At 39.1% G+C, this 12,692-nt stretch overlaps 1 protein-coding gene across 1 annotated transcript in view; it reads left to right on the top strand.

The window, feature by feature from the left end:
* The window catches only part of LOC126188930 (uncharacterized), a 200,897-nt gene that overhangs the window by 96,831 nt on the left and 91,374 nt on the right, over positions 1-12,692 (top strand). The window contains exon 5 of the mRNA XM_049930651.1: positions 9,711-11,485. Coding sequence (XP_049786608.1) covers positions 9,711-11,485 — 1,775 coding nt within the window. The remainder of the gene's footprint in view (positions 1-9,710; positions 11,486-12,692) is intronic.

The following is a 12,692-nucleotide window of genomic DNA, read 5'->3' as shown; positions in this document are numbered from 1 at the left end:
ATTGAAGTCCAAACAATAAAAAAAAAATTCAGAATCAAATAAAAAATCAGACTTCAAAATCAGTAATTAGTCAGTTTTCAAATTTAGATTCTGATGAAAAAACACGTGCATGTTTCAGCTGGAAGCACATTGCTGTTTATCTTAAATCAGAGCATCAAAGTCTGGCTCGATGAGCTTAATTTAACTCCCAAGTTTTCTCCAACACAAATTCTGTTTCTGTACAGCAACTCAGAAAACCCACTTTCTCACGTGTAAGCAGTAAGAAATGGCACGAAAAATCAGATGCTTGTTGGAAAAGAGAAGGTACCCCCCCCCCCCCCCCCCCCCCACGGCCCACACCGAAAATGAGTTTATTGTCCCGTATCACTATCTGTATATCTAGTAAAGACAACCAGTGCCCTAAAAGGGAGCCGGAGGTGGTCAAATCCAAAAAATTACGCGTTTTTTTTCCCCCCCCTACCGAAAATTAATTGGAACATTCCTCTTTAATGTAAACTTTCAATTATTGTTCTACTCGCCCTAGAAGTGGTTATTACCATTTTCCCCCCACGCCTGCAGAGGAAATGGGCGGCCGCTGAATGCATCTAACACCCTCTCGTGACTTCCTGGCGAACTGCTTGGGATTTTCTCGGCCTGTTACGCATACAGCGCCTTGTGTTACACACACAGCGAGTGTGCAAGGGTTGGCTACATTGTTTTCTGTGACAAATGAAGCGCTAAGAGTGCGGAACATTGTCTCTTTGCTGTTTACCGTTTTGAATTAGTTCAGTGTTGCGCCTGTTGTTGGTATTATACTTCTTGTGTAAAGCCTTGTTCTGGTTAGGATGCCACGTTTTAGTAACAATGTATATAAGAAGAGGAAGAACGTAGGGAAAAGAAAATTAACACTAATACAAAGTTGCGATACTACAATTACTGAAACAGTGCGTTCTTCTGCTAAGCAACACATGGCCGGCCATAGCCCTGTGACATCTTCTAGCAAGAAGCTGACTGGTGGAAGTGACAGATTTCGTGAATATGTTAGTGACAGTGATGATATTAACGAAGTACTGAATATTGGATTATTATCTTCTGTGCTGAACGAAAGTGTTCTGTGCAAAATGTGTTCAAGTGTAGGAGTGCGACTAGAGATAACAAAGCACTTTGGTTTAGCTTGTGAGATGAAGATAATCTGTGCATGTTGCAAGTATCAAGTGACTTTCTACAATTCACATGCCAGTCTCTTTGGTGAAAATGGACGATCTAGAGTGTTTGATGTGAATGTTCGACTTGTGTATGGTCTTTGATCCATTGGAAAAGGGTCTGCTGCTGGTAAACTGCTTTGTGGTATTATGAACTTGCCATCGCCTCCAAGCAAATTTGGGTACTACTGTGAACTGGTAGGATCCTCAGTTGAAGATGTGGCTTTGAAAACCATGAAGGAAGCAGTGGAGGAATCTGTAGAAATGAACGGTGGTTCTAGGGATTTGGTAGTGGCATTAGATGGTTCCTGGCAAAAGAGGGGTCATAAATCCCTGAATGGGGTTGTAACTGCTACTTGTGGTGATAGTACAAAAGTGATAGATGTTGCAATATTATCAAAACATTGTAGGTGCAAAAATAAAATCAAAGGAGAGCACAGTGGAACTTGTGAGGCAAATTTTAGTGGATCAAGTGGAGCAATGGAAGTGGATGGAGTGAAACAAATTTTTGAACGTTCAGTTCCCAGATACAACGTTAGGTACAAATACTACCTTGGGGATGGTGACTCCAAAGGTTTCAAGACTATAGAGGAACTGAAACCATATGGAAATGAATTTGTAGTTGAAAAGTTGGAATGCATTGGTCATGTGCAAAAGCATATGGGTGCACGGCTTCGAAGGCTCAAACAAACTTTGGATTCAAGTAAGCTCAGTGATGGAAAGACAATAGGAGGGAGAGGCAGGCTTACTGATGAGGTGATTGAACGTCTACAGAGATACTATGGGTATGCTATAAGGCAAAATACTAGTAATGTTAGTGATATGCAAAAAACAGTGAGGGCATTGTTCCTTCATACTGCCTCTTCCAATGAATACCCTCAACACAGCCTGTGCGCAAAAGATTCCTGGTGCAAATATAATGCAAAAAAGGACTATGATCACAAACATGGTTTGCCAGCAGCTGTGATAAATGCAATAAAACCAATTTTTCATAACTTAGCACAGCCAGAATTGTTACACAAATGTCTGCACGGAAAGACGCAGAATCCTAATGAGAGCGTAAACAATTTGATTTGGAAAGTTTCCTAAAAGGGTGTTTGTAAGCATAAAAACACTGCACCACTTTGGCATTTATGATGCAATAACAACCTACAACCAAGGGAACAGTGTGAAGTGTGAAGTTCTGAAGGCATTAGGATTTACAGCTGGGGTGAACACTGTACGAGCACTAAGAAATATTGACAGAGAAAGGATAAGAGGAGCAGAAAGAAGAGAAAGGCATATGAAGTATGATGGAACAACAGGCCAGAAAAGAAGACAGAAGAGGAAGCTTTTGGAGGATGAAGAAGAAGACCCTGATAATCCATACTATAGTGCAGGAATGTATTGAGAAACTTTGATAGCCATTTCCCATAAATTAGAATTTTTTGAATATAAGGAACATTTTCTCAAAATCCACTCAAGCTACAGAGATGAAATTTTTATACAGCACTCCTAATGGTCAAACTTACATTGTAACACAGCCATTTGGCAATATGTTCAGTAGTTTCATTTCAGTTTAATTATAAAGCAATTATTTGTAAAAAAATTTGGGTCATTACTAAAAAAAATAATTGGAAGGAAACTAGAAAAGATACTCCAAAACCCCCCGTCATAACTGCAATATTAAACCACTCTATATGTAAAAAAAAAATCAATTTTTCTATTTGGTAGTTTATTCATAAATGTTCCTCAAACTTAGTGATTTTAACATGGGCAGCATAGGCACCTCCGGCTCCCCTTAAATAGTGCAAGGAGTCCCTTTACTAGTTTTTTTGTTAGACACAATTTCTTCCGATCTAGCTGTCCCGAAGATTCTGTATCTTTTACTCTCCAATGCCATGCATTCGAAGATTAGGTTGATGTAATTTCTTCACCCTCATCACATAGGGTTTTCTTCCATTATACCCATTGTGTGTAGGTGTTTTTTGAAATTCCCACGGCCGGTCATCAGTTGTGATGAGTTTGATCTCTTTCCTGCTCAATCCCAGAATTACAGAGCTTATTTTAAAGCATGGCTTGCGCATCATTACCTTACCATGTTTTTGTTGAAGCACCTTGGTCCATTATTCTACGTGCTGTTTTGTCAGGACAGGTTCCGGTCTAATAAATGGAGTATTTGCCCCCATCCTGGCCAATCTGTCGACTTGTTCATTGCCACAGGTCCCTGAGTGGCCAGGGACCCACACTAGGTTTACCCTGTTGCTTCCCCCTAGCTCCACCAGAGATCTGTGGCATTCTGCAACAATCTTAGATATCATTGCAGGAACTGCCAGTGATTTCAGGGCTGCCAGGCTGTCTGAATAGATGTAGATGCTATGGTCCTTGTAGCATCTACACATATTCTCCTCTACATATGCCCCGATTGCAGGACAGGTTCCGGTCTAATAAATGGAGTATTTGCCCCCATCCTGGCCAATCTGTCGACTTGTTCATTGCCACAGGTCCCTGAGTGGCCAGGGACCCACACTAGGTTTACCCTGTTGCTTCCCCCTAGCTCCACCAGAGCTTTGAATACAGAGGCCAGTTTAAGTAGAGAAATAATGCCCTCCAGTCTTGGCTGAAGCCCGTACACCCCTGCCTCAACGCCTTGGTCTGATTTCGACCCATCGGTGCCCCCGTACAGTGTTGAACTGTTTTTCCCACTGCTCCCTGCTTCCAATTATTATATTGTAAGACTTGTTGAAGCAGTTAGGAGTTATTATATAGTCAGCCGGCATTTCCCCAGCCATTCCCATATTTACCTAACTCATTAAGTTAGTGTGTGATTCTGGATATCCGAGTGAGATCCAGTAGTGTGTGATTCTGGATATCCGAGTGAGATCCAGTTTTTGCCAGTTTTAAGTCTGTATGCCCTAGCTGCTGCCTCCGTCTTGACCCAAAGGTGTAGTGGAGGCACGTCCATCATGGCTTCCATCCTAGCGGTTGGTGTGCTGCTAATTCCACCTGTTATGGCTAAGCAGCCTAGTCTTTGCACCTTAGCAAGCTCCTTAGATGCAACCTGGTGTTCTACTTCTTCCAACACACTTCAGCCCTGTAGAAAATCCTAGGTCTAACCACCTTGGTGTATATCCAGTGCATACCTCTTTGGCTTAGACCCCAGTTTTTACAAGCCCTTCTGGTACTCACTAGAGTACATTTCGCCTTGGAGCAGATGCTCTTAATGTGAGGGGTCCATTCTCGCCTCTTCGTTAATGACACCACAACAGTCTTCTTAGGATTAAACCTCACATCCTGTCTAATACACCAGTCATATGCCCCAGGAAAATCCGGGAATTTTTCATCCAGTAGAAAACTGGGAAAAACCCAGGAATTTTTCCTTGTTTTAGTTTTCAATTAACTTTTCTTTTGTAATTTTGACTGATAAGAACTGATGCTGTTACTGTTACCCGTTACTACAGAGTAATAATACAGCAATAAAACAGGAAATGATAAAACTTAAGTTGCAAAGGAAATGTGCCATTTACAACAACAAAACACGTCACACACACACAAGTATCTGTCAACAGCAAACTGTGTCAAAGGTTTTATGACGAAGACTGTGTAATACGTCATGACAATAAGCTGCTTCCAATGAGCGTGACATCGTAACTGTTTACATTAGGTTCATTTGAGCAGTTGCCAGAGGGCTAATGCGGATGCCCAGTTGCATTACAAATGAGCAGTAACTTCTCCTCCTCCTCCTCCTCCTCCTCCTCCTCCTCCTCCTTCTTCTTCTTCTACCTACTTGAGTGCAGCTGTCATCTGTATCGGAAGTAGCAACAAGTAGCCAGAGGCTACCTGGAAAAAATTTTCTGGTGCCCACTGGCTGCCAAATTCAGTCATGTGCAGAGAGCTGTCTGGGAAATAGTGGTGAGAGTGATACTCTCTACATGACCCATGTTTACGTTTGGTGATTTAGCTGTTTCCTTTTCGTTTACATCTCTAACATCAAATAGAAAAAAAAAATGGATTTCTGTGCCTGGGAGCTATCAAGTGAATTAAAGAACATTCATATCATTACTGAAGGCTTAGATGCTAAAGAAATTTGGCTTTTATTGATCTTTCCCACTGATGCAGTCAATGTATTTGAAATGAAGTGTTTCATTCTACACTATTGGCTAGTTTCAACTCTTTGCTAAATTTCAAGTGCTCATTTTCATCCTCTGGCATGTATAGCATTATGCCATAATAACCAGACATGAGGTAATATAGTACTGGTTCTTCAAGAAAACTTAAATACCGAAAACCACACTGAAACGCTTACTATCAAGTTGGGGCCTACTTCATTATGAATCTGGACATACACGAATGTGCACTTCAAGCCAAATTACGCATTTTAGTATGATTTACGAAATTCTGATGCTGTTTAAGTATCCTCTGATGTCCTGTTTCTTTTATGACCTAATGTAAGATCTCTTAATGTTTTATACGTATCAACAAACAAGCTTCCTACGTCATTGTAACTGCGCGCGCATAGTAACACCTATTTCTGGCGCTCTCTAGTAGCTGCTGAAACAAACATATTTCTAACACTCACGGGAAAATATTGTGAATGGTGGTTTGAAAAGCATTAATTTCAAAGTAAATTTTCTCTTACACAAGATAAATTATGCCATGTGAGAATGTGCGAGGTCTTTCTTAAACCATAGTGTGTTTGACTCCCATTTAAAACATAACACTTTGAGGACCAGCCACAGAATTTCAAGCCCAGACGACCAGTCATTTATGTCATCATTTTAAATTTTATTGGCTCTTTTGTCTCATGTACTTTAAAGTGTGACACGCACAAAAAAGACCAGTATTATATGTGAAAGCTTAGCTTTTCTTGTAGCTGCACTGTGTATATTAATTTAAACCATTAACTTTTTATATTTACATGCTTGTACTTCTTAATAGTGATGTTGCTATATGGTACCTACATCATGTGTCCTATACTCTGAATGTCTGGTGTCATCAGCTGGCGAGATTACGTGAGATGAGCCATGGTGGCTTACAAAAGCACATCGCAGTCTCTGTTTCAATGATTTGGAAATTAACCTGTTGTGTTTGGTAGAATTAGAGTTAATAATTTTGTAATACGAAGGTATGCGGCATATCTTAATATGAAAATATGCAGAGTACATATTGCTGCACGTCAAAGATCTTTCCAAAATGTGATTCTCTCTGCCCCCTGCTGCCCCCACCCCCCTCCTTCCCCTTCCTTGCCCTCACAAAAGTGCTGGGAAGTTCTACACCAGTGTATGAAACCTTAACCATTCAGAGGACTGGTAAGCTTTATCAACTTACATCAGTTATCATAAAATTTGCCACAAATTTTGATTCTTTTTTACAAAATGCAGACTCCCTTTGAAAATAGTCAATAGGTTCATGTACTGGCATTTAGTGAAAAACCAGATTGTCAGTAATTTTAATCATACGTGCAATTAAGTATTGGTTGAGGTTTTTTAACTACATCCTTGGAGGTGAAGGGAGCTTCCTCACGTAAACCACTTCATGCTTAAAATAAAACACAAGTCATGTGTAAGCCACACACTCGAGTGAAATATCACATCACAACTATATAGTACTCATGAATTAACTCATAATATGCACAGTCTTCAGGGTGTATACGACCCAGGAGAACTGGGAAAAACCCGGGAATTTTTTCGTGCGGGAGAAAACCGGGAAAAACCTGGGAATTGTTTAGAATTCCGGGAATTTTTCATTGTTTTAGTTTTCAATTACATTTTTGTGATTTTGACTGGTGAGAACCAATACTCCAACAAAGGATATTATTATATCCCGCTTCTGCAGAATGATACTGCAGCAACAAAACATGAATATGGGGGGGGGGGGACTTTAGTTGCAAAGGAAATGCGCCATACACAACAACAAAACAGTGCTCATACAAGCGTCTGCCAACAGTAAAGAGTGTCAAAGGCTTTAGGAACAGCGCATGCGCAGTTGAGTCACGTATGAGTAGTACCTTCTCCTGCTTCTGGTTATGGAAGAAGCGGCTGGGCGCCACTACTTAATATTGCCCCTGTTCAGAAATATTGTAGATCCGGGGCTGATACACAGAGCAGTCAGAGTTGTTGTGGGGAGGTGGGTCGTCTCCAAGTGACCTGTGTGTACGTTCAGTGATTTTGTTGTTTCCTCTTGGTTTACTGCTCTCACGTTAAATGATCACAAAACGGATTTTTGTGGCCGGGAGCTATCAAATGAATTAAAATACGTTCGCATAATTACGGCATTAAAATATGTTAATAGCTTCAGATTTTATTTCCACCTTTGACAGTCAAGCATTAATCGCCTTACAGAACAATGAAGTTATTTTTGCCGGTTTGCTAAAGGGATTTGGCTTTTATTAATCCTTTCTACTGAGGCAGTCAACTCATTTGAAGCGAAGTGTTTCATTTCACGCTATTGGCTAGTTTGAACTGTTCGCTGCATTTCAAGTGCACATACGGCATTATGCTACCAAACATTAGTACTGGTATTCCAAGAAAATTTACATATGGATGTGCATTTTAAGCCGATTTATGTATTTTAGTATGGTTCACGAAATCCCGACGCTCTTGAAGTATCCATTGATGTCTTGTTTCTTTTATGACATAATGTAAGATCTTTTAATGTTTTACTCGTACAAACACATGGGCTTCCTGCGTCATCGTAGCTGCGCAAGTGCAGTGACGCCAGTTATCTGGCGCTTTCTTGCAACTGCTGAAACAAACCTATTTCTAACAGGTCACGGGAAAATATTGCGAATGGTGGTTTGAAAAGCATTAAAGCAGATTGCCTTTTATGCAAGATGAACTATGTGCGAGAATGTACGATGAATTTCTTAAATCACAACGCGTTTGACTCTCATAAAAAAATCAACTATTTGAGGATGACCATTTAGAAGAATTTCAAGCCCAGAAGATGAGACATTTGCGTTGTTATTAAAAATTTTACTAGCACGTTTGTGTGATGTATCTTAAAGCATAACACGTGCAAAAAAGATCAACATTATATGTGGAAGCTTGGCTTCTCTTCCAACTTATTAATCTTAAAGACCAATATTATATGTGATTGCTATGTATATTAATTTAAGCCATTAACTTTTCTTATTTGTGTATTCGTGCTACTTAAGAGTGGTCTTACTATTGGCTGACTACATCACGTGTCCTATTGCTGTTATCAATTGGTGAGATCATGTGAATGAGCTATGACGCTTACAAAAGCACATCGCTATCTCGATTTCAATGCTTCGGAAAGTGATGTGCGTTGTTTGGTGGAATTCAAATTAATACCTTCGTAATACGAAAATATGCAGCGTACAATTTGCTACACACCGAAGGTCTTTAAAAATGTGTTTTTCACCCTAAGTTTTGTTTTCTAAAGTGCCAGGAAATTCTACGTCTGTATATAAAACCATAAATATTCAAAAGACTGATGACTGTTACAGTGCCAGGGAAGAGTACACTGTCACTTAACACGGAAAAAGTGTATTTTCACCCGGGAGAAAACGTATTATTAACCGGGAAATCCTCGAAAAATCCGGGAATTTTTTTTCCTTGTCCACGTATACACCCTGAGTCTTGTTCCAGATCAATTGTTCTTCATATCACGATACCATTTAACATAATGCCCAACAAAGTGACAATAACAACAACAAACTGTTCACTGCATGGTGGCTATTGCTGCGCCACACATCGGTATACCGCATAAGTTCGCAGCAGTTGCAAAGCGGCACAAAGACTTGAGAAAAATTGGCAAGACCCAGGCAAAATATCAACATCAAAACAAGGTGTACCATTCCGGGCCAAGGCAGTGACAGCTGTAATGAATGGGAGGGGACATACAATCCGACCTTCATGTGTTCAGCGTACAGTCCAAAACAAATGTTCTGCAGTAAATCTATTTTCTATAGCTGCTACTTTTATCAGTCAGTTTTCTCATTATCCATTTCACACTAAAAGTAAAGTAAAGTAAGATACAGTCTGGGAATCACTGTTATAGATTATTATGAGATGCATCTGCTGCACTTTCCACTGTTGACTGTGTGTGTGTGTGTGTGTGTGTGTGTGTGTGTGTGTGTGTGTTTTTGTCGAAATCATCATACAGCTAAAGTGCTTTTTTTTTTTTTTCTCAGCCCACATTGATGTGATATTACAAACTGACTGCTGTTTCCTGCTTTGGTAGTTAACGTAAACCAGAACAACCATAATAATAGAAAAAAATTAAAGAATTAAATATGAGAAAGGGAGATAATTTGAGGAAGATGCCTGTCTTTGTGATGATTGGGTTCTCTAAACTTCTTGCACAAATTTTTGGAAAGTTGCCTACTTCACTTAGCTACTACACATTATTTACAGAGTCTGAATGTCACATTAAAATATTTCCATGAAGGACAGATATACATACAATCTACACTTAAGAAATGTGTAATTAATTATTTTATTGGAGTGCCTTTCATATAATGTAAATGTTCCTTTGCTGTATATCATTACATAATTCCACTTATTATTCTGTGTTTTCTTGCAGATACTGATACTACTGAATACGAAAGTGCAGCTGAAACTGACCCACCAGATGGACTTTCTCACAGTAGTAGTATTGTAGCTGAGGATTCAAATGTCTTTGAAGAATCTGCTCATGGAAGTGCTCCCGCACCTGAAACCCAGAAAGAGGAAACTACATTGCCCTGTGGCGATATAAGTATTTTGTGTGCTGATCTCAACAAATTGAATTTGAATTCTCCTGTTGGACGAGACATTACAGTACTTTCTGTTAAGAAACTTGAATGTGATACTGACAGTGAACATTCTCCAGCACATGAAGTACTTAATATTGGTGTAGTTGAGGACCCTTCTAGCTCCATTAATGCAGATGAAGAGATACATTTAAAGGCATCACAGAAAGCAACAACTGTCGTTCCAGGATTACCTGAAGCAAGTGAGAAAGATCACATTCCAAGTGAAAAAAATAATTTGTGCGCCACAAGTGCTGACTCATCCATAGCATGTAATGGCTGCGTAGTTCAACCACACATTTTAATTGAGAGTAACCGAGAACAATATTTGTTGGAGACTGATGCTCAGAGTGTATGTATTAATGAAATTATTGTAGGTGTAGAAGACACTGGTACTGAAATTCCTTCAGGTATTGAAGATAACCATCAAAATCCTTATAGTCTTCCAACAGTTACGGGTAATGATCTAGCTTGTGCTAACACAAAACTAGATATTGGTGGATGTGAGGAAATAGCTACTTTGGAAACTCCTTTAAACATTACCTGCCTATCTTCTAAAGCAACATCTATATCACGTATTCAGGAATGTTCCAAAAGTTCAGACTCAGTCCCTCAGTACGCAAATTTTGATGCTGTGATTTATTCTAAGGAATTACTGAAACCAGGTGTAGGTGCTGAACTAGAATCTGTAATTTCTGAGGTCACAGGTGCAGAAGAGTGTGTTTCTGATGAGAGAAATACTACATTTCAGTTAGCAAGTTGTGATGACACATCTCGAGACTTGAGCAAAACCAGTGAAACTCTTGTATTTGTTGATGGATCTCAGGACATCCCAACTGCAGATGTTGATCTGAGAAGCAGTGTACCTGATAATTCAGAGGAACTTTCCATTCCTTTGCTGCAAGGTGGTGTTAACTCTCAGCAGGCAGATGATAAAGACTATAAATTGTATGAAAATATCATAGAAATTAGTCGTTTGCAAGAAAAAGACCTAGAAAAGGAATGTTGTGATGGAGGCACTATAAAGAAAGAAAACTATAGCAGTGAAGGAAGTGATTTCAGTAATTTATGCTCCAATCAGGAAGAGCTAAAGGACTTCATTAATGAGACATTGGTTACTGATATTCCAGAATTTGGCAATATTTCATCAGAAGCTGAAAAAGTAGCTGAAGAATTATTTAATGTATCACAGGAAATTGAAGAGGAAGTAAGTAACAGTATAGTTGTGGGTCTGAAGTGTGACATGGAAGATCACACTTATCTCAGTATGGATGACAGAACTGATCCTTTTGCTCCAAAATCTGCTCTCCGTCATTCACCTCCACCTGTGTCAAGAACAAATTCCCCTAACAGTGCCAGCAGTCGAGGTAGCAGCCCTGCTAAAAGATACAGCATTGAAAGAAGTTCACCAAAATCAAGATCCAAGTCTGGGACAAGCACTCCAGGGAAGGAAAGCAGTTTAAGTGATTCTGAGTCCCCTAAATCGAGATCTAAAGCTTCAAATTCACCAGGCCTGTTAACAAAGGGGAATGAAGCTACCACAGAAACTACACATGCAAAACCCAGTGTAAGTAATGACTATTTTTATTTTAAGCTAATGAATTGTTGAATTGTGTAACCTTAATTTAAAGTGCGATTTTGAAAATAATGAATAGGAACATAAATCCTTGTGGGTGGGGATTCTTCTGGAAAATGTGAATCCTCAGAGAATTACATTTTACCTGAAAAACTCAGGAAATTTCACGAATGTTGTTCAATCTCAGGGAATTCTGCATTTTTAACCTAGCATTAAAATGGAATTTTAATTAAGTTTTATAAATCACAAGTTTTTGAATACTTAATTTCTCAAAATGTGTTAATCATATGAATAACTTTTCCAAATAAATTATCAGTGTTTAAAAACTCTGGTTAAACTTCTGTTTATGGCTGGTATATAGCTCAGCATGAATAAAAAAATTGTAGTGCGGGTAAGCTACTACAAACAGCATAGTGAACGCATTATTGTGGCCAAGATAGACACGAAGTCCACGCCTACTACAGTAGTACAAGTTTATATGCCAACTAACTCTGCAGATGACGAAGAAATTGATGAAATGTATGATGAGAAAAGGAATTATTCAGGTAGTGAACGGAGACAAAAATTTAATAGTCATGGGTGATTGGAATTCAACAGTAGGAAAAGGAAGAGAAGGAAACGTAGTAGGAGAATATGGATTAGGGCTAAGAAATGAAAGAGGAAGCCACCTGGTAGAATTTTGCACAGAGCATAACTTAATCATAGCTAACACTTGGTTCAATAATCCTGAAAGAAGGTTGTATACATGGAAGAACCCTGGAGATACTAGAAGTTTTCAGATAGATTACATAATGGTAAGACAGAGATTTAGGAACCAGGTTTTAAATTGTAAGATGTGGACTCTGACCACAATCTATTGGTTATGAACTGTAGATTAAAACTGAAGAAACTGCAAAAAGGTGGGAATTTAATGAGATGGGACCTGGATAAACTTGAAGAACCAGAGGTTGTACAGAGTTTCAGGGAGAGCATAAGGGAACAATTGACAGGAATGGGGGAAAGAAATACAGTAGAAGAAGAATGGGTAGCTTTGAGGGATGAAATAGTGAAGACAGCAGAGGATCAAGTAATTAAAAAGACGAGGGCTAGTAGAAATCCTTGGGTAACAGAAGAGATACTGAATTTAATTGATGAAAGGAGAAAATATAAAAATGAAGCAGGCAAAAAGGAATACAAACGTCTCAAAAATGAGATCGAC

Source organism: Schistocerca cancellata, chromosome 5 (genome assembly GCF_023864275.1).
Source record: "Schistocerca cancellata isolate TAMUIC-IGC-003103 chromosome 5, iqSchCanc2.1, whole genome shotgun sequence".
NCBI lineage: Eukaryota > Metazoa > Arthropoda > Insecta > Orthoptera > Acrididae > Schistocerca > Schistocerca cancellata.
This window is presented reverse-complemented; position numbering and strand designations above follow the sequence as displayed.